This window comes from Panicum hallii, chromosome 3 (assembly GCF_002211085.1).
Source record: "Panicum hallii strain FIL2 chromosome 3, PHallii_v3.1, whole genome shotgun sequence".
Lineage (NCBI taxonomy): Eukaryota > Viridiplantae > Streptophyta > Magnoliopsida > Poales > Poaceae > Panicum > Panicum hallii.
The window spans coordinates 60,473,864-60,498,167 of NC_038044.1; the positions used below are offsets into that span (position 1 = coordinate 60,473,864).

At 46.2% G+C, this 24,304-nt stretch overlaps 4 protein-coding genes across 9 annotated transcripts; all 4 read left to right on the forward strand.

Moving 5' to 3' along the window:
• Positions 1-1,558: 1,558 nt before the first annotated feature.
• LOC112884746 lies at positions 1,559-21,965 on the forward strand. 5 transcript variants are annotated; one of them, XM_025950285.1, is made up of 9 exons: positions 1,559-1,716; positions 2,409-2,496; positions 3,353-3,658; positions 3,736-3,829; positions 4,385-4,503; positions 4,579-4,683; positions 5,693-5,752; positions 6,605-6,689; positions 21,761-21,965. In XM_025950285.1, exons 3-8 carry the CDS (start codon positions 3,353-3,355, stop codon positions 6,662-6,664), a joined length of 744 nt encoding a protein of 247 aa, XP_025806070.1. In that variant the 5' UTR covers positions 1,559-1,716; positions 2,409-2,496; the 3' UTR covers positions 6,665-6,689; positions 21,761-21,965. The 5 variants fall into 5 exon arrangements, with proteins under 5 accessions (XP_025806070.1, XP_025806071.1, XP_025806069.1 ...); XM_025950286.1 differs by lacking the exon at positions 21,761-21,965 and adding an exon at positions 6,941-7,246; XM_025950284.1 differs by lacking the exon at positions 21,761-21,965 and adding an exon at positions 6,865-7,246 and having other exon boundaries at positions 1,560-1,716.
• Positions 11,012-13,135, forward strand: LOC112884745 (L10-interacting MYB domain-containing protein-like). 2 transcript variants are annotated; one of them, XM_025950280.1, is made up of 4 exons: positions 11,012-11,198; positions 11,517-11,609; positions 11,975-12,284; positions 12,369-13,135. In XM_025950280.1, the coding sequence occupies exons 3-4, from the start codon at positions 11,979-11,981 to the stop codon at positions 12,957-12,959; spliced, it is 897 nt and encodes a 298-aa protein (XP_025806065.1). In that variant the 5' UTR covers positions 11,012-11,198; positions 11,517-11,609; positions 11,975-11,978; the 3' UTR covers positions 12,960-13,135. The 2 variants fall into 2 exon arrangements, with proteins under 2 accessions (XP_025806065.1, XP_025806066.1); XM_025950281.1 differs by having other exon boundaries at positions 11,995-12,284.
• Positions 15,410-17,589, forward strand: LOC112885591 (scarecrow-like protein 34). Its single transcript, XM_025951178.1, has one exon. The coding sequence runs from the start codon at positions 15,410-15,412 to the stop codon at positions 17,495-17,497; it is 2,088 nt and encodes a 695-aa protein (XP_025806963.1). The 3' UTR covers positions 17,498-17,589.
• Positions 18,353-21,748, forward strand: LOC112885592. Its single transcript, XM_025951179.1, has 4 exons — positions 18,353-18,422; positions 18,593-18,965; positions 20,345-20,447; positions 21,346-21,748. Exons 1-4 carry the CDS (start codon positions 18,353-18,355, stop codon positions 21,418-21,420), a joined length of 621 nt encoding a protein of 206 aa, XP_025806964.1. The 3' UTR covers positions 21,421-21,748.
• Positions 21,966-24,304: the final 2,339 nt, after the last annotated feature.

The window sequence follows — 24,304 nt, forward strand, 5'->3', positions numbered from 1 at the left end:
GATCCAACAGCCTCCCCGGCTCCGGCCGTTGGCGTGCGTGCCGCCGGGGGGACAAAAGCCTGCGCCCCCAGTACGGCTCGTGTCAGGAGGGGCAGGGCGGCAGCTGGCTGCAGCGCCGACGGCAGGTGTCGGTTCTATCTCCTCTTCCTCCTCCTCCCAAACAAAGAAAGGAAGGAAGGGCCCGTGCGTGGTGGCCTTGCTGCATGACAGGCATGGCCCGGGGAATATAGGATCGGATACATGGACGAGGAAGTCGCTGGCGTTCCTCGAGCAAAGCTAGCCGCCAATGTTCATCCGGTTACTTCCTAGCTGATTCTTTCCCCTCGACCACGTCTGTCCTTTAAACGACTACAAGCACCCACTGTGCTCACCCGTTACATGGGCTATGCTTTCAGACGGCCCAGCGAGGTCGAGCGAGGGGGATCACGATCGCATCAACCAGTCGCAACCCAGCGAGCGAATCATTGTACTATTTCTACCTAGCTAGCTTCCACACGAGAAAGAATCATCTACAGACGAGTTAAAAAAAATTACAGCAGGTAGTAGCTTGATCAGGTGCGTCACCGGCACTGGATCTCACCTCGGGGACGCCGTGCGTGGAGGGGACGAGCAAGCGTGCGAGTGGTCGGTAGCATCGCGCCGCCGCCGCCCGACCCTGCGCGCGCATTCCAGCGAGGTATTGCCCCACGTACTGCAGCGACTTGAAGTTCATGCATGGATGGCAAGAATCAAATGCAGCCTAGCTCCTTAGGATGGTTCCACGTACAGGGAAGCCAAGGCCGAAACATGCCATGTGCCTGCCCTTCGAAACCCGGCGGCGGTCAAGAAGAGCAGGGGCTCAACCGTTGGACACGCCGCGCACGGCGCACGGCGATTGGCGAGCTGAGTCGAGAGCCGGAGCCGCCTGCCGCCGCCCGCGCGCGTGGACATGGCGTCTCCGCACCGGACGAGCGGTCGGGTTCCGCCGGCGCCTGTACGTGTTGGCGTGCGTGCCATGCAGGGGACAAAAGGGCCGGCGCCCGGTCCCTTTCTCTGAACCGCCTGCCAGCAGATCAGTGCAGAGCTAGCCGCAGCACAGGGCTGGTGCGCGCGTGTCAGGAGGGAGGCCGCGAGGACGGACGGACGGCGGGGACCCGACCCGCCCCGCGCGGCGGCGCCACGAGAACCATGGACGACGATCTCTTCGTCCACTCCGCTTCGAGTTCGAGCAGAGCCTCTCGCCGCCTCTGCCATTCCCCCAAGCAGAGAGAAAGAGAGCGCGAGGCCCGGAGGTGCCACCACAGTCACCAGCCCGCACGACAGGACCCAGAAGGGGCAGCAGGAAACGGAGGGGACCGTGATCGAGCCCGCCCGCTCTCGCGTGATGACTTCCCGCGTGCTGGTGGTGCAGCGGGACCCGGCCGGAGCGAGCGAGCCGAGCTTCCTCCCATCGGCCCGGACGGAGCCGCAAGCCGCACGGCGGTCCGTATGCACAAAGAAACGTGCCAAGTCAGCTGCGAACACGCACTACCTAGTTTACGTTTCCATGCTTCGAAAGCGTAAGCTGGCGCCCGTTGGCCCCCTGAAGGCCTGAATTTGCTTCCCTCCTCTCTGTCTCTCTCTCTCGAACCCTCCTCACCTCGCCAGCCGGCCACCACCTCCGGCGGCCCAAATTCCCCAGCGGCCTCGCCCCGCGCGCTCGCTCGCCCGTCCGGTCCCGTCGCGGTTCCAGCTCCGGTAAGCCCTACCTCGCCCCGATTCCTGCTCGATTTTTGCTGCCGGCGGCGACACCGGCTGCCCCCAAACCCGTGCGGGCCGTGATTGCTTCTAAATTTTGCTCCGTCCCGTTCCGGTTCGATGCGCTGCGAGAGCGGTAGGGAGTCCAGTTCTATGACCCACTCTGTTTGTAGGTCCCAGTCCGAGTTCTGTTGCTCGTAGCGGCGCGATTGTGTTGCGCCCCCTTCCAATCCAGACGTTGCCCGGTGCTGTCTGTGAGACTGTGACTGTGAGGAACAGTAACTCTTTTGTTGATGCAGTCTGCTCTTACACCGCTCCATGTGATGGATTTCCTTTTGTTTGTTCTAGACTTTGTCCAAAATTAAGCAAAGAGCGATCGGAGAAATGCTGAGTCTCCTAGTTCCATCTGGCCGTTTACTGTTGTCGGTCAATTTAAGTTCAACTATCGGCAGGCTTCAGTTTATTTTTGTTCAATTCTGCTTAGATTAATGGCATGTGCGATCGGTAGCATGCAGTCAGGAGTTGAATGCTGTGACTCACTCTGTTTACAGTGTGCAGTTCAACTTTTATTTCTGGTAGCCTTGCAATTGTGTTTGTGCCTCACTCCCAATTTTTTACGGGAGGGGCAGTAATTCTTTTCTTGATATCATTTGGTCCTACACTGATTCATTTGCCGGATTTCCCCTTGGAAGTTCTATACTTTCCGTCAAAATTTAAACGGACAGTGGTTTTGGAGACTCATCCCTCGACTTGGTCGTTTACTGCTTTTGGTTAACTTAGGTAAAACTTCCTGCTGGCTTCTATTTCTTCAGTGCTACATAGGGCTGAAATTTGTTTCGTAGTCTGTATGGATAAGTTCTTTTGCTGCAGCTTATTTTTCGTTGTTTTGATGCAAACTGTTGCTTGACCTAGTATCCTTTGTATGATTGTACCCACAAGTTTATATACTGACAAATATAAACCTAGCCCTTTTTTTAGGACTTGAACATAACTTTATTTTGACACCACATAGAATTGATGGATGGATGGCTTGCTATTGTGCTCACATATCGCAGCTTTTCTTGCTAATATGTCTGAACTTGAATGGTCTAGTGTTACTTTTCTGTAAATTTGCATTGTAGATCTTCAGACGGTTTCTCAAACTTTAGCGTTGTTGTTAGAATTCATTAAGGTATCCAAGAACTGGTTTGGCATGAGGATCGTTTATGTCAACAACGTGTTGATTTCTATAAAAAGTTTTTGGTTGTACAACAAAGTGTTTTCTATACAATTTGTTTATCAAAACTGTTATATAGGGGTTGTAGCTTGATAGTTCTTGAAATGTAGCAAATCTACCAGAAAACAACATGATGCAGCATTTTTGTTGATAATTTAATGCATCTGTTTGCTGATGTATTCTCATTTCTTGTACATAATTTCTTTCATCTTAATTGAGTGGCAGAGCTCTTGGCTTTGTTTCAAAAAAAAAATGTATTCTCATTTGAAATTAAATGCTTTTTTCTTAGCTTTATTCGGATAATCCATATAGAAATGCTTTATCCATGATGATGGTTAGCAACTTGCTCTTTACCCTTGTCCTGCATCATGTTCTTTGAAGTTAAGATATATTTACTTTATGAATACTTATGAATGGCAGATGGGATTGCCAGATGAAAGAGTGCAAGTAGATGCACTAGAAAGACATTTATTCGCTGATTTATCTTCAAACGACTATAACAGAAGTATTGAGGATGAGGTCCTCCATGTTGCATCATTTGTGGAAATGGAACATAATTTTGTTAAGTATCAAATTGCCCAGTGGATTCTTTTATCTGTATTACTAGTGTTAGCTTGGGGAGTAGGAGTGCTCATGCTACTTTACCTACCTATTCGGATATATGTATGTCGGAGGGACTTCCGCTCAAGGAAGTTGTATTTGACACCACATGCTGTTGTTTATAAGGTATTCACATGAGGAATGAGTAAATTACTCTTTTGTTTTATAGTTATTTGATCTATTTAACACAGTAATCATATCAGGTAAACAAGCCTGTTGCATTTCCTTGTTTTGGGGTTTTCAAGAAGGAGAAATATGTTATCCTCCCTTCAATTTCTGATGTTGTTGTTGAGCAAGGTGAGCCAGATGCTATGCTGAATAAAATCGTCAGTGATTGATAATGAAAATGTCATCTGATTTCAACTCACATTTCATATGATTGGATAGTGAAAACAGCATAAAGAAATTAAGGTTCTATGTACTGTGGTTGGTGCTGTGGAGGACAATGACACGAGTTAAGACAATGACACGAGTTATTCTTCCAGTGTTTTTTTCCCAGCTCTCATCTATAAATGTTCAGGTGTATGTGTAACTTTATAGAATGAAAGTAGAAGGACTGTATGATCTGGACTGTAAGATCTTGACTTGGTTTGGGGATAGGCTATATTATACTAGTAAAGTGCTCTTACTAGAACTTAGCTACAACATATTCATATCCTTTTCCATACCTATCTTTCTCAGATTATTTCCAGAAGCCAATTCTTTCTGACAGATTTACAGAAAAGAAACTCCCTTCTTTGTTCTTAGTTCTTATCTGCGAGAACCTGTTCAAAAAGTTTCTTCATTATGAGTATAAGAGAGAAGCGATGTTTGCTGCAAATAGCTCAGTTATTTATCATATGATTTCTGTAGGTTACCTCCAATCCTTTTTTGGGGTATATTCTCTCAGAATTGAGAATATTGGTGTTAGAAAGCCTCCGAGTGATGATGTAAAAATAACCGGGGTTGCTCATCCACATGATTTCAGGAAGGTATTTCAGTGTTTAATTGTGCCTCAGTTTATCTTGAGTTTTTGTTGAAATTTAATCTTGGATGTACTTATTCAGGCTGTTCTAGTCCATCTTTTGAACACAAGGAACCTGAATTTCAGTAGGAGAGCTCCATCTGATGGACAACAGAGCACAAGTTTGAATCCTCTAGCTAGTGCTTGGGTATGTCTTCACTTTTCTTGTTTCATTTACTTTTTAACACTGAAAGTTGCACATTGTTTTAGCGAAGTTATTGAGCTACATATTGGCATATCAAACTTTCAAAATATGCTTTACTTATATCAGCTACTACTCCTAAACAATATTTGGTTTCCAAAATGCTTGTGAAATACTGAAATGTGTTTAAGGAACTTGTTCTGATGTGTGATATTATGCTGTTCTGATGCATGTAATGCTGGTGATCACTGTAGAGATGTATTCATAGCGATGGCTTTAAAGTATCACACTTAGAGGAGAAGGTTCAGGCCAGGGAGAGGAAGAAACTAGAGAGTTGGGAAGTTTTTGCTAATTTATTTCCTTAATGAAACAAGGAATCCAGGATACAATGCTATCCTTTCATAGGAATGACTCGCTTGATACCTAAGAAGTATCTTCTCAAATACATAGAAATAGGTAACTAGAAAACAGATAACTAGAAAGCTTATTTCTAACAACCATAATCCTTGAATATCTGGGATTTTCAGTTGTTGCACTGGTACTGAGTACACTATAGAACAGTGTATGAACAGTATTTTCCGCACATGGCAAGTTTTCATGCAGTACTCATGACAATAATATTACATTCAGTCAACCATTGAACCTGGATTATAAGTTCTGTCAGCATAGTGTTATGCATCATCTAGCTCTGTTTTAATAAATGCATATTTCTCATGTTAAGATCAAGTGATATGATGGTCTCTAACTTCAACAATTATAACAAAAATCGGTCACATGAATTGTAATGCAACCTCGAAGTTAGTACTGTTTTCTCTGACAGTTTACTTAAACATAAATATGTCCTAATATCTAGTGTATTGCTTTTTTTAACAGTATACTATGATTAAATATGTTAAGTTTGCGTTTATCTATAGAATCAAGTTCTTGATTTGTGGTCACATAGACTGTTTTCATATGCTCTTTGTGCTTCACTGTGCTATCTAAAATTTGGAAGTATATACATTGATATTTTCAGGAGCCTCCTCTTGGGGATTTGATACTAGAAAAGCTTGATGAAGTTGAAACCTCTGTAAAGGTGACATTTGCAGAAACGCTTTGCACTTGATTTATGCAATTCTTTCAACACTCTATTTTAATTGATATCATTGCATCACTAACAAATGTAGTGACTAATGTAGAATTGTAAATAGGTTGTGCTAGTAGCTGTAAAGGATGTATAAAAAGCTTCAAAAGGCACAAGAACTTCAGATTTATAACTTACTGGTTAAGACGTAGGAGCATGTGCTGCCATCAAATTGTAGCTGAGCACAGGATTTATCTGACAGTTTATAGATGTATGTCCTTTAATGAACTTCAGTTTTCAGAGTTGCAAACCTTTAGCTCAGAGTTAAAGCTATTCACCAAACTTCCAGTATTAGGGCCTGTTTGGTTCCTCGGGACTAAACTTTAGTCCCGTCACATTGAATGTTTGGACACCAATTAGGAGTATTAAATATAGGCTAATTACAAAACCCATTGCATAAATAGAGGCTAATTCGCGAGATGAATCCATTAAGCCTAATTAGTTCATGATTTGGCAATGTTGTGCTACAGTAAATATGTGCTAATGATGGATTAATTAGGCTTAATAGATTCATCTCGTGAATTAGTCTCCATTTATGCAATTGGTTTTATAGTTAGCTCATATTTGTTCCCCCTAATTAGTATTGAATGTCTGATGTGACCCGGACTAAAAGTTAGTCTCTGGATCCAAACACCCCCTTATTTAGTGTTCTGCACTGATCTAGGTCCACGTCTATCTATCAACGTTTTCCTTTTCTTTTCTTTCCTTTTTTTGTGGAGTGTGATGCCTTTATTGGTAACTTAGAAGTTCAATTTACTGGTGTTGGTTCTCCTCGTTTGTAACATAAATGTTCTTTTGACTCAGAAAATGCAAGCAATGATACAGGGTGTTGAAACTTCCAAGACGAAGACCACATCGAGTTGATTAAATATATGTTGACGCTTGACAGGTATGCTAAGTTTAGTTAAGCTGGCTTCTTTCCTACTTTCACTATCCTGCGAAATGATACAGAAGTATCCAGGACTTCTAGTGCCATGTATTCATCTTCAGTAGTAGTTCCTGTCCTCAATAATTACAGAAAGGTATGAGTAGAGGACTACCGTTATCCTTGCTTGTGGTACTAGGGTGTGTCCCAGGATCATGATTGGGCAGGAGAAGAGCATACACTTCCTTTAACTACCGAGTTTTCTGATATAGCAGAAGGGGAAGAAAGATGTGCTTGATGATCAGATAAACTAAGCGCGCGGAATCTAGTCGCTGTACGTCATGCAGTTTCTGTCGTCAATCTTTGTAAATCTGCTGGTAATCGTTTTACTGTTTGCTGTGGTCATGCCTGTATTTATTTTGAATTCACGATGACTCATATGCTTAATGTTTTCCCCCTTGCTGTTACGTTTTTGTTGAATCCTACAAGAGATGATGCACTGTAGGATAAACACAGTCCAAATTTTGTTGTACTGGACTGTCTTTCTGCAAAAGTAAATACTGCACTAAAAATTGCACGTTTCCTGCGGCTGGTATATCAAACTTTTTCTTTTGCGTTTCCTCAAAAATTGCTTCTGCTTAACTGATGCGAGAATAACCTTTGATATCTTGAGGAGTACGCCAGTACAAACCACAAACCACTGGTGGTGGGCAGCCGCAGGTCAAAACTGTAGTTTTCTTGTTCCCGTCGCGTCGTCGCCGTTGATGGTAGCCGGCGGCCATGGACCATGCGTCACGAGGGTCACCAAGATTTTTCTAAGCTACCCCTCTTGACTCGAGTGTTTATGCACGTTAACAAACATTACCTCTGAACCTTGCTCGTTGCATTTGTTTGAGGCTACAGTACGTGGGTCCCGCAGGCCCGGGCAGGCGCCTTCTGGGTGCCCGTGTCACTGTGTGGTGTGGGGAGTAGCAGCTTGTGCCTGCTGCATGCGGGAGCCTTGTGTTGGGGGTCCATGTCTCGTCTCGTAGTGGGCATCTGCAGCGTGATCTTCCTATCCGTTCGTATGTGGCCTTCGGGGGTCGGTACCGGCGATCAATCAGGGGGTCTAGACTCTAGACTGTACCAGGAGATACGAGGTTGCTAGTTTGCTACGAGCTACTAGCTAGCTAGAGAGGCCACAGTGGCAGTCATGCATGGGGCAGAGCCGCTCGTCGTCACGTGAAGACGATGAGTAAGGCCACGCACAACGCGTAGACGGCTGCCGCCGTTTTTTTTTCGCCACGCAAGCAAGTCCATCCAGCGTGTACCATCGTCTTCTCTTCTCCCGATGACGGCGCCGGCCGATCCGCTGCGGCGCGTGCGTTTTGGTGTGGGAGGAATCGGACATGGCGCCAAAAAAAATCTACAGTACAGAGCTTGCCTATACTCCTACTTCCCCGGCGCTGCTGTCCCTTCTCTCTACTGACAGCGGTTGTTCGGCCTCAAGCTTTAGATGCTGCAGTTACTTTTTGTCTGCAATTATCTATCTGTTAAGTTGCAAACTCTTGATCATGCCCATAAAACTATGCATATCACTATTCCTGAAATATGACAGGTGGAAGGAAAAAGGAGAAGACACAGATGCTGTAGATGATGATGGACGCCCATGCATGACAAATGATTTTATACTCTGTCCATAACTTGCTACTCTCTGATTCCTGAATAATTTCGAGATGTCATGTATGAATAAGGGTGCAATATGTGGTATGTGCGATGTAAACATATAAATAAGAAGCCACGGGTGGCAGTCGGCATAGCTACTTGCCTGAACCCACGATGCCGCATTCTCTCATGCGAGCAACAAATAGTTTATAAAGATCAATTTATAGTTGATCACCAGAATTCATGTGTCCATATAAATTAAATAGCATGCTGACAACCTAATAGACAGACTGTTGTACAAGTTGTCTATTCTGTTGTCTATATATATGACATGGTATATGTTTACAGACGGCAGCCGTCTAAACTGTCGCACATGATTTTTGACATTGGAATTTTGCAGTATTATTTATAGAAGGAAAAATGAAGCCGATGGAATTCTAAGGAGAGCCATTTGAGTTAAAGCTGTCCGGAGACTCCCGTCAAAGATGGCGTGACGTGGTCTTGGTGAAGGGAGCAGTTGGCCGGGAACTTTGTAAATATAGTAGTTTTATCTTTTTAAGGTTAAGTTTGTAACAAATCATGATCGATTAGGAGTCTGAGTATAAACAGAAGCAGTCTGAGCTTGTAAAAGGAATAATCATCAATCAATATAACATTTCTCAGTACTTTGCCAAAACCTTAAGAGTAAGAGTAGTATGCTTTTTCTCGGCGAATTCTTCAGTAGGTAGGACTGCATCGGATCAATCTCCGGCTTGCTGGTAAGTTTGTATCTATAGGATTCTCTAGGCCTTAGCTACCGGTGCATCGCTGTAGTTTCGTCTGGTTTAATCTACCAATTTATCGGTTTCTATCAAGTTTTTGTAAGGCTGCATCTTGACCTCTTGTTAGTTTTTAATAGATTTTACAATTTATCTAGTGATAATTATAGATTTATCGGCTCTCATCTAACCTTTTCGCGCAGCAATTCGATAAGCCGATTTCTTCATTGATTTTCACTAAAACTGTGGAGTTATATTTAGTTCTAGATTTCGTTGTGGGTAATCTTATCGGCTAGTCCGTTTGCTCTAATTTTATTATCTCAAGCTGTCTCGGTTAAATCCGAATAATAATTGAGGACAAGTCTTATCAGCCAGATTCATTTACCAGGTGACAATGACATGACCGTGATATCTTGATAGCATCAAACGACTCTTTTGGCCGATTTTGAACTTAACGATAAGTATAAAATCTGATATAATTAGATGTATCAGCTAATTATACTCGGTTTGTCGCTATGCTGTTAGCGTTGTTTCGGTTAAGTCCGATCAGACTAATAGTGATGATAAATTAGTTTATTAAACGTATGTATTTAATTATGAAGATTTTATTCTTAATTCTACCTCATCGAATCGGTTCTGTAGCCGACGAATGGTATAAGTATCAGACGTCCTGGCCGATGTGCTCTTTGGAATCCTAGCTGATATGTTTCTTATTATTTACTGATTAAATTTCTTTTTTCTCTTATCAATTGTAGGTGAAATTGACTGGCACACTCCGAACCTAATTTGCAGGATCTGCATTGGAGAAAGCAGAGCTCCTGGATCTTAGATCTTAGTGTGTCGTGCTCCGCAAGACTTACCGTCTGATTTTTACGGTAACAGTAACCTAAACCATCGAGCATGTTGTTTTTTGGTATACCTAGAGTAGTGTTGAGCCTATATTAGGATAGGCCAGGGAATTCTGGTCCTTCAACTGTTACTTTGTTAGTCAGTGTTTTTGGGTACAAGTAGTCACGGGTGGTTTAGACCTCGATTCTGTCATACAATTCTAAGACGTGCAACGCAGATTGATCGGTACATATAATATGTTAATGGTTAATTAGCTCTAACCCATCGCTGCTCATTTAATTGTTAGGCCAGTTTTAGTGAGATTTATAAGAGTTTCATGGATCTGATGTGCCAGGATTATCATAAGAAAAGAGAAGAGAAAGTCTCAGAGGATGAGAGAGGAGTTCCACCATATGATACTTACCCGGTTCGGTTATTAAATTTTTAATCTTAGTAACTATCATAAGTAGAAAAATGACCTTTCATCGCACAAGGTCAGTACCGGTCACTCTTTACCGGGTACTAAAGGTAGCACAAATCCATTTAGTACCGGCTCTAAATTTAAAAGCCTCCGGAACCATTTTAGTACCGGACCAAAACACCGACCGGTACTAAATGGTCCTCCACGGGTTATTTTAAAAGGAAAGCATTTTCTACCTAGTCACATGTGATGCGTACGCGCGAGGCCGGAGGTCGTGGGCTCGAATCTCTGCGGCCGCACACGAGAATCTACGCGTAAAAAATGCGCGTGTGCGGGCCTCCCGGGGGTGATTGATTTTTTTTTCATTTTTTTCTAGGTGGTGCATTTAGTACCACAAGCGCTGCAGCCGGTACTACATGATCCTCCATTTAGGGCCCCTTTGGTAGGGCTCCCAGCTCCGGATTCTCCACGAGAATCCGAGGAGCCCTACCAAACAGGTGTTTTCCGGAATGGATTCTGGCCAGGATCACCGATTCGGATTCCTCATTTTACGAAAGGATCGGAGAATCCAAAAAAACTGGCTCCTCGCGCGGCCTAAACAGATTCTCAACCAACCAAGGATGGACCTCCCCACCAAGTTCGGGCGAATTTACCCGCAAATGCCACTGGACAAAACTCCCGTGCCCCCCCTTCTCTCCCCTCACGGACACCCTCCCAGGCTCGACACAGAACCCATCGAGCTCTCACGCGCAAGACATGGAGCTCCCGGCCTAGGGTTAGCTCTGCAGCCCGCCCCCACGTCCGCCGTCCGCCGTCCGGTCGTCCAGGCTGCAGTTCTCCGTCGCCGGCGACATCCCTGCGCCCCCGTTTTGCTGCCTCCAGGTACGCCCCCGCCCCCCTGCTGTTCGCCCGCCATGGAGAGCCGAGCAGAGGCGCCCCTTGCTCAAGACGCCTCTTTTTGCTGCCAAATCGCTTCCTTGGGTCGTCAATCGGTCGCCTGTTCAGTGAATCGAGTTCTTGTGCTATATCCGTGGAGATTGTGGTCTTCCCTGGCCGTCCCTTTATCCTCAAGTTGAGGCCGCGCTGCTTGGCCGTGTAGTCCGCGCCGGCTAGTTCTGCTTCCTCCCGTGCGCTCTGCCTCCAGATCCCGGCCACGTACGTCCTCCTCACTCTGACATGTGGTGATTTTGACATCTGTAGGTGGAACGGCCTCCCTGCTTGCTACGTGCTGCCTAGCATTCAGAAGGCTTGTGCTTGGTTATTTCTGCACCACCATTTGCCGGACTGAACAAGGTTTGTGTCACACTCTTCAATTTTTTGGACTGCTCCTGTTCACAACGTGCTACTAGTTAGTACATGTAAAAATTGTTGTCCTATGTGCATTTGTTCTTCAATTTTTTGGACTGCTCCTGTTCACAATATGCTAGTAGTCAGTACGTGTAAAAATTGTTGTCCTATGTGCATTTGTTCTTCAATTTTTTGGACTGCTCCTGTTCACAACATGCTAGTAGTCAATACGTGTAAAAATTGTTGTCCTCCTCACTCTGTAAAAAAATTTTAGTTGGTCTGTACAAAATGTGTGATCACTGCTTGTTACTTCTACGTTTCACAACAATGTATGTATATCATGTATGCTCTGTGGACTATTTTGTGGACAGCAAGATGTCTGACAACGCAGATTGGAATGACGAGAACACTAGACTTGTGTGTGAATTATTTGCTGAACAAGTGACGGCACACAATCGCAGTGGCACTCATCTTAACAAGAGTGGCTACAAGAATGTGATGGAAAAATTTAAGGACAAAACCGGGTTGGATTATTCTAGACGGCAGTTCAAAAATAAGTGGGACAAGATGAGGAGAGAGTATGCTAATTGGAAAAGATTGGTTAAGGAAACCGGATTAGGATGGGACAATGAGAAAAAAACCTACACAGCACCAGACAGTAGGTGGAAGCAGCTGAATAAGGTAGTCTTTATGAGTTCATTGTTTCTTTTTTGCATATCTCTCAAGCATCCTAAATTTTTAAAACTTGTTTCTATATATTTGCAGGATTACCCAGGAATTAACAAGTTCAAAGATGGACCTCTTCAGTTCGAAGAATTGAAGACTATTATGTTTGAAGATATTCGGAACTCGGGAGACGACCATTGGGCTCCATCAAGTGGTGCTGCACCGGCTAGTCAACAGGATGCTGATCCTGATGAAGCGGATGATAGGGATGAAGATTGTGATGATAATGAAGCAAGTGATGACTGTGATGAGTACTCCCCTGAACCTTCAAGGGGAAAGCGTCCTGCTCCTGCTAACCGGAAAGATAAGGGTAAAAAACCAAAGACTTCAGGAGGGCATTGGGTACAAAAAGAATTGAGCAAGCTTGTTTCTTTGAGTGCGAGGAGCACTGCATCATGTGAGTCCTTGGCAAAGAAGGATGAAAGTTCTGGTTGTTCAATCAAAGATGTTATGGCTTTGGTGAGGGAGTGTGGAGCTGTTCCTGGGACCAAAGAACATTTCATAGCTTCTCAAGTGTTTGTCAAGCGGGCTGAAAGGGAGATGTTTCTGACATTGGAGACGCCGGAAGAACGATTCCAATGGCTTTCCATGAAGCATATGTGGATGACTAGGAATGATTCATCCATGTAGTGTGAGAGCATGCACTTTGCATATTCCTCTGCACCTTTGCCAATTTTCCGGTGTGGTTGTACCATTTTCACATGAACACATGACTTGTTTTCTACCAATTTCCTGGTGTGATTGTACCATTTTCATATGAACACATGACTTGTTTTCTACCAATTTCCTGGTGTACTTTTGTTTCATTAATGGTTATTCATGTTGTAGTAAAATCATGATTATCTTATTTCTTTTGTGTATCTAATGTACAGATGTCTTCTCCTGAGAGTGAAAGAGACTCAAGTGACTCGGAAGATTATGATTTGAGAGTCGTGGAGGCAATAAGAGAGAACCAAAACACTATCCATGTTGCTGCATCATTTTTATCTTGGTACTATGCATCTTATATTGACAAAAAAGAGCGTAAAACTCCAACATATTCTGGGTTGGCTTGGGTGATGGATGCTCTGAATGATCCAGAGGAATGTTATGACATTTTCAGAATGATGCCACGGTTATTCTACAAGTTGCATGATGAATTGGTTAGTGATTTTGGCTTGACTTCCTCTATTCATATGTCATCTATAGAATCTCTTGGCTTGTTCCTTGTGATTTGTGCTCATGGTTGGTCCAACACTGGTGTCAAGAAAGATTTCAAACATTCTCGTGAGACTATTAGTCGCAAATTTACGGAGGTGTTGAATTGCATGGTGGCAATGTCTAAGAAGTATATACAACCTAAGGATCCTAATTTTCGAACAGTTCATAGTAGAATTACCAATGATCAAAGAATGTGGCCTCACTTCAAAGATTGCATTGGAGCAATCGATGGCACTCATATATCTGCCACACCACCTAAGAAAGACTTTATTAGATATATGGGAAGATCTGGAAAGACCACTCAAAATGTGATGGGAGTTGTTGATTTCGACATGCGTTTCATATATGCATCGATTGGTCAACCTGGTTCTATGCATGATACTACAGTGTTATACCATGCAATTGAAAATGATGCAGATATCTTCCCACATCCTCCTTTAGGTACGCTTCAACGGTCTAGTGTGTTACATATTATTTTAACGATTATTTGTTGTTTTAACACTCAATTTTTATCGTCTATGACATAGGGAAGTATTATGTTGTCGACGCCGGTTACCCAAATAGAGATGGTTATTTAGCTCCATACAAAGGCCAGAGATATCATGTTCCAGAATGGAGGAACGGGGCTCCACCCAATGGAGAGCAAGAGAGGTTCAACCACTTGCATTCAAGTCTTCGTAATGTTGTGGAGCGCACCTTTGGTGTATGGAAGATGAAATGGAGAATTCTTTTGAAGATGCCGACATATCCACTAGATAAACAAATGATAATTATAGCTGCTACAATGTGTCTCCACAACTTCATTCGTGAGAATGATGAATTTGATGAGGAATTCCAAAGGTGTGATCGAGATCCTGATTATGTGCCTACAATTCCTACCCGCTATAGGAGACATATGCCTCAAAATGCATCAGACACATCCACCACAGCATCTAGTAGTAGAAACATGAATATGTTTCGTGACGATCTAGCTAAGGCAATATGGGAGGGAAGGTGAATGGTCTCGTATTGTAGTCATGACTTGTGTATTTTGGAGAGCTCTGCTTTGCATTGTATTTTGGATTATTGTATCTCAATGGTATTTTGGATGATTCTATTTTAATTGTGTTTTGGATGACTCTAAGTTCTTAATTATATTATTTTATTCCTAAATTTATATTATCTCAGTTCTTTATGTAATAGTTGCGAATAGTAGATATAACAAAAGGTAATATAAACATTCTCATCAAATCAGTACAAGAATCTGTTCGCCAGCCAAACGTTTTTTCACAGTGATTCTGATTCTTCAGGAGAATCAGGAGAATCAGCTCCTCATGAGGATCAGGATCCGAATCCGGAGAATCAGAATCTGGAGCCCTACCAAAGGGGCCCTTAGTACCGGCTAGGCGGTAACGGCTGCGGCAGTCGGTACTAACCGCGCCATTTGACCGGTACTACAAACATTCTCTAGCTCTGTGTATGATAAAACTATGCATTGACACTGGCTTTAGATATGCATAATTTACTTTTTGTAAAAAGTAGTTAGGGGGTGGTTTAAACCTCAAACCTGTCATACGATTCTAAGACGTGCAATCTAGATCAATTCAGACGTGGTAGTCTCTTTCGTCGGAAGACCACTGCTACATGTACAAATGAATGTTCAATTGCTAAGGCTTGCACTATAGGTTGGCCAGTGACCACGGCTAACGCAGCGTTCGGTAGCGCTCGCTGTGGCTGCACCTGCACCCGCAGCAAGCCAAATTGCATTAGCCTTCCTCGCTCACTCGCTCGACCGGCCGCTTCCCCTCGCTCCCCGCCACGCCCCTCCTCTACAAAGCCAGCCGCTAAACCCTCCGTTGCCGCATCCACTCGCCCACCCACCCACCTACTCCGCCCCCGCCATGGCCTCCTCCTACGACCCCTCCTTGTACCTCTCCGACCTCGGCCCCGCCTACGTCGACCTCCCGCCCACCCCGCAGCAGCCGCAGTGCCCCCAGCCCAGCGGCGGGGCCGCGGCGTGGCCGGAGGACATGGTCCTCCCCTTCATCTCCCGCATGCTCATGGAGGAGGACATCGACGACAAGTTCTTCTACGAGTACCCCGACCATCCGGCGCTGCTCCAGGCGCAGCAGCCCTTCCTCGACATCCTCTCCGACGACGCCTCCTCGTCCCCGTCCGCGGCCCGCAGCGGCGCCAGCGTCACCCACCCCTCCACCGCCACCTCCTCCTCCGACGCCGCCGACGCGCTCCTCACCCCTGCCGCCGTCGACTCCTACGCCCAGTTCAACGCCTTCGACCTCGACCCGGCCGCCTTCTTCAGCGGCGGGGCCAACTCCGACCTCATGAGCTCCGCCTTCCTCAAGGGCATGGAGGAGGCCAACAAGTTCCTCCCCAGCCAGGACAAGCTTGTCATCGACCTCGACCCGCCCGACGACGCCAAGAGCTTCGTCCGCCCCGCAGAGAACAAGCTCGCGGCATCCGGGTTCAAGTTCAACGGCGCCGCTCCCGCTGCCGCGGTGGCCGTGAAGGTGGAGGAGGCGGTCGTGTCGGCGTCTGGAGGCGGCGTCGGGGGCCGCGGACGGAAGAACAGGTTCGACGACGACGAGGACAACCTGGAGATGGACCGCCGGAGCAGCAAGCAGAGCGCGCTGCAGGGGGATGGCGACGACCGGGACGTCCTCGACAAGCAGTACATGATCACCTCCCACGAGATGTGCGTCGCCGTCGAGCAGATGGAGAAGCTGCGGATCCCCATGCAGGAGGAGGGCGGTGGGAACGGCAAGGCCAACGCCAAGGGAGGAGGAGGCCGCCGCGGCGGGAGGGAGGTCGTGGACCTGCGCACGCTGCTCCTCCACTGCGCCCAGGCTGTCGCCACCGACGACCGCCGCAGCGCCATCGAGCTGCTCAAGCAGATCAAGCGGCACGCCAGCCCGCAGGGGGACGCCACGCAGCGCCTCGCCCACTGCTTCGCCGAGGGCCTGCAGGCGCGGCTCGCCGGCACGGGCAGCCGCATGGTGTACCAGTCGCTGATGGCCAAGCGCACGTCCGTGGTCGACATACTCCAGGCGTACCAGCTGTACATGGCCGCCATCTGCTTCAAGAAGGCGGCCTTCCTCTTCTCGAACCAGACCATCTACGATGCCTCCCTGGGTAAGAAGAAGATACATATCGTCGACTACGGGATACACTATGGCTTCCAGTGGCCATGCTTCCTGCGACGGATAGCATGCAGGGAGGGCGGGCCTCCGGAGGTGAGGATCACTGGCATCGACCTTCCCCAGCCAGGGTTCCGCCCGACTCAGCGCGCTGAGGAGACAGGGCGCCGGCTCAGCAAGTACTGCCAAGAGTTTGGCGTGCCATTCAGGTACCAGGTGATGGCAGCGTCCAGGATGGAGACCATCCGTGCTGAGGACCTGAACCTGGACCCAGAGGAGGTGCTCATTGTGAACTGCATCTACCAGTTTCAGAACCTGATGGATGAGAGTGTTCTGATTGAGAGCCCAAGGGATGTTGCGCTCAACAACATCAGGAAGATGCGGCCTCATGCGTTCGTCCATGGAGTCGTGAATGGCTCCTTCAGCGCGCCGTTCTTTGTGACGAGGTTCCGGGAGGCTCTGTTCTACTACTCGGCCCTGTTTGATGTCCTGGACACAACCACCCCGAGAGACAGCAGCCAGAGGATGCTGATTGAGCAAAACATCTTTGGGAGGGCTGCCCTGAATGCCATTGCGTGTGAGGGCACTGATCGTGTGGAGCGCCCCGAGACGTACAGGCAATGGCAGGTGCGGAATCAACGAGCAGGATTGAAGCAGCTGCCACTGAACCCTAATATCGTGCAGGTGGTGCGGGACAAGGTCAAGGGGTGCTACCACAAGGACTTTGTGGTTGATATTGATCACCACTGGCTCTTGCAGGGATGGAAGGGCCGCATCCTCTATGCCATCTCGACATGGGTGGCAAATGATGATGATGCTGGTTCTTACGTTTAGCTACCTGGTTTTTTTTTTCACTCTGTTGTCTACAAATATATATAGGTTTTGGTATGTCATCTAATAGATATATCTAGTGACAGTGTGTTCTGTATGGCCGAGTGATAGAAGGCATGTAGAAATCCATGCTTTGATGTAATATGAAATAGATGTTTATTATGGAGCCGTGTTTCTGCTTAGTGCTATTTAGGACCTGTTTAGTTCCCGTAGCTATAAACGCAAAAAACTTTTTGCAAAGGAATCTCGCTAATTTGATATACTAAATGAAGTCTATTTACAAAACTTTTTACACAGATGGGTTGTAAATCGCGAGACGAATCTAATGATGCTAATTAATCCATGAATAAACAATAATTAGCGGATGGTTACTGTAGCATTATTGTTGCAAAATATGGATTAAGTAGGCTCATTAGATTCGTCTCGCGATTTACAGCCCATCCATGCAAAAAGTTTTGTAAATAGACTTCATTTAGTACTTCAAATTAGCAAGATTCCTTTGAAAATTTTGCGTTTACGACTTTTTTGCGTTTACAGCGTGGGAACTAAGCAGGCTCTTAGTAGAATTTGGACTTAGGTCCTGGTGGTCTGGATCATGTTGGGTGATTTGCTGCAGCCGCCGATCGTGGTGTTGGAGGTGACGGCGGAGGGTGGGGAGTGCCAGGAAAGAAGGCGGAGGGGTTTTAATGGGCCTTTATGTCCCCCGATCCTCTCCTCTTGTATGGTCGTAGGCCATCAGAGCTCAAGCCCTAATTTCAAATTGCCGTCTCGACCACCACCGGCGGTCCCGGCCGCTCCTGCCCACCTCCCACCCCTCCGTTCCCAAGGTGGGTTACGCGGGGGTGATAGGGACGGAGCATGACGGTGGGAATGGAGGTGGCTGGAGGAGGAAGACGAGCTGCGCAGGGCTTTGAGCCGTTGTGGGCCAGTTATTGGGCTACTGTTGACTTATAGATGTTTAATTATTTATTTTTCGGATCGGCGCGTAGGGCCGTGGCCCTAATCGCGGACCAGGAACTCCATTTAGTTTTGGCCCACAATTCTAGGCCCAATCCGCTGACTCGCTGAGACAGCCCCGCTCTGCGTTTCCGCCTTCAGTTCCGCGAACTCAGCGAACTGGCGTCCGCATCTGCCGCCGCCGCCCAATCGTCGCTGCTTCACTTCCGGCGGCGCCCCGACCGGTGCGTCGCATCTGCCGGCTGCTGCTGCCACTCGTCGTTCGTCGATTCCTCGCAGGCTCGCACTTCACCCCTCCGCAGCTCAGCTCGTTCCTCTCGACGTCGCGAGCGGTGCAGGCCACCGTCCGGCAGGCAAGTGCAGCCCTCCTTGAGTCCGTGACTCTTTATGGAAACGTGTTCGTAGTCGCAGGCCGCGGCCGCGGCCGCTGGTCACCGGCGCCAGTGAGGCAGGAAGCAACCACGCACACAGCCACTCGAAGCCTCAACAGCTTTTCTGCTCCGAGCCTCCAGAAGTAATTTGAGTTTGTTCTCTTCTCCATAATTCTCACTCACCCTTCGTAGAGTATTCAATTGGTTTAACGTTGAATAATTTTTTGCCTACTGACTTATACGAACCCACTGTCTTTCTCTTAACTCGTAAGAATGAGAAGACTTGCAATTTTAATTGCACAATGAAGAGGACAAAAACTGAAGTCAAATATGAAGAAGTTACCTAAAGTACCCAGTGTAGAAATTTCAAAGGGTGCGAATTCAGGTGTTGCTAATGAGGCATCACAATGCGGTAGCAGGTCCTTTTTCAATGATGCCATGGCTCTCAGGACTGTAATTGCACTGCTTCGTCAAAAGTTTTTGGAATGTTTCGGTGGGTATTGATAACAGGTGTTTTCGTTTGGTTATGCTAATCTGATGAACTAGGCCTTGTTTAGATTGCAAATTTTTATAACAGTTGGTACTTTTTGCTACCGTAGTACTTTCGTTTGTATTTGACAAATTTTATCTAATTATGGACTAACTAGGCTTAAAAGATTCGTCTCGTGATGTACAATTAAACTGTGCAATTAGTTATTTTTTTACATATATTTACTGCTCTATGCATGTGTCCCAAAATTGATGTGATGGAGAGAGAGTGTAAAAATTTAGAATTTGGAAGCGATCTAAATGGGGCCCTATAGTTCCAACATGTGGTTCATTGAACCTCAAACATCTAGTCGTTTCTTCTAACCAAGGTAAGGTGGGAGATCATTTCTTTATACGAACAAAAGATAGCTGTTACCGGCTGCCTCGCGTCTGGCGATAAAGGTGGTATCTGCTTAGTCAATGCTGACTGCTTGACTTTTGCCACCTTTTCTCCATCCTGTGTTCACACTTCACAGTATTTTCGTGTTTTTTCTTTGAAAGACCACCCCTCGATATTAATCTCCTGGGTTCATGATACCATGTCATGCTATGCCTTTGGAGTCCTTGTCCTGATGTATGTGGAGAAAAATGGACCCAACGCATCATATCATAATTTACTGATTTGGTGGTTATGGCTGCATTGCTTTATGTCCAATCTAGCATAGTTTAAGTACATAGTGGTTCATGAATTATGTTACCTTAGCTTTTGGTCTGTTCCCCATCATATGGCACCATAATCGGAGTATAAAATCAATAAATTCTAGCAGCCATCCAGAGCAGTCTCTAGTGCCATCAGAAGGTCTGGTCTCATTTTAACTGGGCAGATCTTACTTGTACGTGTCTTTATCGTAGTGCGCATGATCTAGGCTAAGCTGGCCATGCGAAATCAGACGGTTTTCCAGAAGCCTGGGATCACTACCACTAGCTGCCTGTAGCTTGGGACACTTGAAGCAGATGATGATAAAGTTTGTTTCCTATCATCTGTTGATTTTAGGATTGGACAAGATATGACTGATGCCGATCGGTCCCTTTGGTGGCTATCATCATCGTCGCCGAGGTTGCTGTCGATAGTGGTGGGCTGTGCGAACATTTTCACGGTATAGCTCAGGATACTTGTAACTATGTTATCGTCTTATGTTTTGCCCTGTCTAATATTGTCCAATAATAGATGGTGATGGCTTGCTACTTTTTGCCGCGTTCTATAATCAAGCCTGGAATTTCACTTTCTGCACATAAAGTTATGTATACAGTTGAAAGGGAACAACCATTCAAAATTGCAACTAGAAAAGGATCTGCTTGGTGATCACATATAATAATCGAAACCAAGTCACTACCCTGCAACTGGTGATGTCGATATCAGATGCTGCTAAATGGTATAAGACTCTTACAGTTTTACTGTTTACCATGGGGGTGGGTATTCTGTAGCTTGATTGCCAATACAGCAATCAGATAAAATAATAAGCGAACAGACTAATGTTGATATCAGATACTGGTAAATGATACTAAGACTTCTACTGTTTAGTGTTGGAGATGGCTTTTCTGTAGCTTGATTCCAATGCGGCAACCATTTTTCGTTTGCTTCTGAAGTGTTTTTGGCATTCAACAGTACCTTTTATGATAATATTTGCTTTAGCGAATCATTTAGCCTGAACAAGTGGCACCCAAATTTTCTTCAGGCCTGGGGCCCGTTTAGATTGCAAATTTTTGCAACCGGAGATACTGTAGCGCTTTCGTTTGTATTTGACAAATTTTATCTAATCATGAACTAACTAGGCTCAAAAGATTCATCTCGTGATATACAATTAAACTGTGCAATTAGTTATTTTCTTTTACATACATTTACTGCTCCATGCATGTGTTCTAAAATTGATGTGATGGAGAGAGAGTGTAAAAAATTAGAATTTGGAGGGGATCTAAACAAGGCCCTAGTTGTTCTTCCCGATACTGAAGCCTACTTTTCCTCACACCTAATTCACCTTTGATTCTTTTGACCAGATTTATAGACTGGCCAGCAGAAATCAAACCTGTAGCCTTGTTGTTGCTGTTGACCCCTGCAGCCATGGACCATGACGAGGGTCACCAGACGTCCAAACGTCTTTCCATTTTCCTAGGCTATCCTGTGGGCAGAGGCACACAGTCTACAACAGTTAAGAGAGTAGCATCCTTTGACTGGATGCACTGACATTATTGGATCCCTGTTGACTGAATCTTTGGGATAATGTAGCTGATGCAACAATGTTTGTATACTTTTATGCCTTGACTAGCAACAGAAGTTAAGATGTTACTTTCCCGGCATGGCCTCTATTTCATCCACGTTGACATTTTGTTCTTGGTAGACTCCGGATTGTTCTCCAAGAACCAGAGAAAAGTATGAGTAGAGGACTACCGTTATCCTTGCTTGTGGCACTAGGGTGTGTCCCAGGATCATGATTGGGCAGGAGAAGAGCATACACTTCCTTCAAGTAACGAGTTTTCTGATATAGCAGAAGGGGAAGAAAGATGTGCTTGATGATCAGATAAACTAAGCGCGCGGAATCTAGTCGCTGTACGTCATGCAGTTTCTGTCGTCGATCTTTGTAAATCTGCTGGTAATCGTTTTACTGTTTGCTGTGGTCGTGCCTGTATTTGTTTTGAATTCACGATAGTAGTAGCTGAACGTCCCGTGCATCTGATATATCTTTTTTTTTTTGCTTTGCTCGTCGAAATGATTCTGTTTAACTGCAGCTTTTCTTGCTCCCGTCGCGGCGGCGTCGCCGTCGATGGTTGCCGGCGCTGCCATGGACCATGCCTGACGAGGGCCACCAAGCTTTTTTCTAAGCTATCCCTCTTGACCCGACTGTTCATATTCATCAACAAACATTGCCTTGCGTTCCATGTTGACATTGTGTGGGTGCCTTTTACTAGTCGTAGCCTCGTACCCTCGTAGGCTCTGGATTGTTCCCCAAGAATTACAACAGATAAAAAGAATACGTTACAGGTTAGTAGTGATTTCAGTTTTGTGCTTTGACCGACGAATTAAAGCTCCAACCCTGCACTCCAAACTTTGATTTTCTCCATTCCTCACGCACCAAATCATCTCATATCGTATAAAAGACGAGGACAATGTTTTTTAAAAAAATATTTTGGATGCTCCTGCCTGCCTGAATTGACCACATGCTCTTTTTTACACTGGTTGCTGCGGATCGTGGCAGGCCGCGAAGTCACACTGCGGGCTACGCACGTCACACTCTGCTACAGGCCCGGGCAGGCGCCTTCCGGTTCTGGGTGGTGTGGTGCTGCTGCCTGCTGCATGCGGGAGCCTTGTGTTGGGGGTCCATGTCACGTAGTGGGGCATCTGCAGCGTAGCGTGATCGTCCGTTCCGTTCCGTTCCGTTCCGTCACCTTGCCACCAGATATTTCCAGTCCTCCGAGCGTGGCTGTCGCGGGCCCCACGTCTCGGTCCCGCACGTCCGTCTTCTCCCGAGCGAGCGTCGCCGAGACTCCGGTCCGCACGTGCGGGCGGGCCCCCAGCGCGCGTGCCCGTAGGCCCGCATGTCAGCCAGTCTAGTAGGCGGCACCAATTTTTACGCTGTTCTATCGAGTATTGGAATAACGCAGTCAGCATCAGGCCAAATTGCAGATTTTAGATGATTTCGCCTTAACGAGTACTCTCTCCGCTATTAGTCGTTTTTGATTTTTCTAGATATATAAATTTTACTATGCACTTAGATATAATATATATCTAAATGTATAATAAAAACTATATGCTTAGAAAATTCAAAACGATTAATAATTCGAAATGGATGGAGCATCTTCCTAGAATAGAATGAATGGTCAGATCAATTTGCAGATTTTCCCCTGAGATCATAAGTGGCAGGATATGCCGAGGAGAACCGTATAAATCGATTTAAATTGCAAGTCTATCTAGTTAGAATCGATCGAGATTTAAACCACCACGGATGGCGTAGCGTGCGTACGGGCCAGGTCACTTGCTCTTTTTTTTTTTTGATGAGGACAGGCCACTTGGGTTGGATCCACGGAGTCGGAGTGGATGACTAACCTGTCGCCATCACTCCCCAGCTTCGATGCGCTGCATGGCACCGTTGAATGCAGACCCTGCTCACATGTGTGTGCTTGTAAAGCTTCGCGGATCGGTACCGGCGATCAATCAGGGGTCTAGACTCTAGACTGCAGTAATAGTAGTAGACACGAGGTGGCTTTGTGGCTACGAGCTAGCAAGAGATGCCGGCGGAGTCATGTGGGGGCAGACCGGCAGAGCTCGCTCGTCGTCACGTGAAGACGAGTGTGTAATAGACCGCCGTCGCGAGCATGTTGTTTTTGGCATAGCTAGAGTAGGGCGGTGCGCCTATATCAGGGTCTTCTTTGGTAGAGCTCCTGCAACCGGTTTTTGCGGGAGCTCTACCAAACATCAAAAATAAAATGATTTTGATGGAGAAGCTCCACAAATCCCGTTGAGAGGAGCCGTTCCGCCGAACGGGAGTTAGAAAATTGGCTCCACGCGACTCCTCCCGTCACTTGCCATGTTTGTCCTTTGGGAGGGGCAGCGGTCGGCAGCGGGAAGCGCGAGTCCTGGGCGGACGTGGCCGGCGCTCGATGTCAGGAAGCGTGAGACGAGGGCCGCGCGCGGGAGCTAGAGGCGAGGGCCGTGGTGGGCGGCGCGGGAGCGCGAGGCAGGGGCAGCCGGCGGGCTATGGCGGGAGCGCGAGGGCGACGTGAGCTCGAGGTTGGAACAGAAAGAGCGATGCGGAGGTGGGGGAAAGAGGCAACAGGGAAGAAAGAAGAAGATAAGGAGGAGAGAAGGTGGGGAAAAGAAGAAAAGGATAAGGAGGAGAGAGAATATGGGAAGGAATGAATAAGAAGAAAAGAAATAGAAAAAATAAGGGTATTATGAACATTTGATCTAGTGGAGTAATTGAAAAAGCTATTTTGCGAAATGTTTCGCAAAACAGCTTCA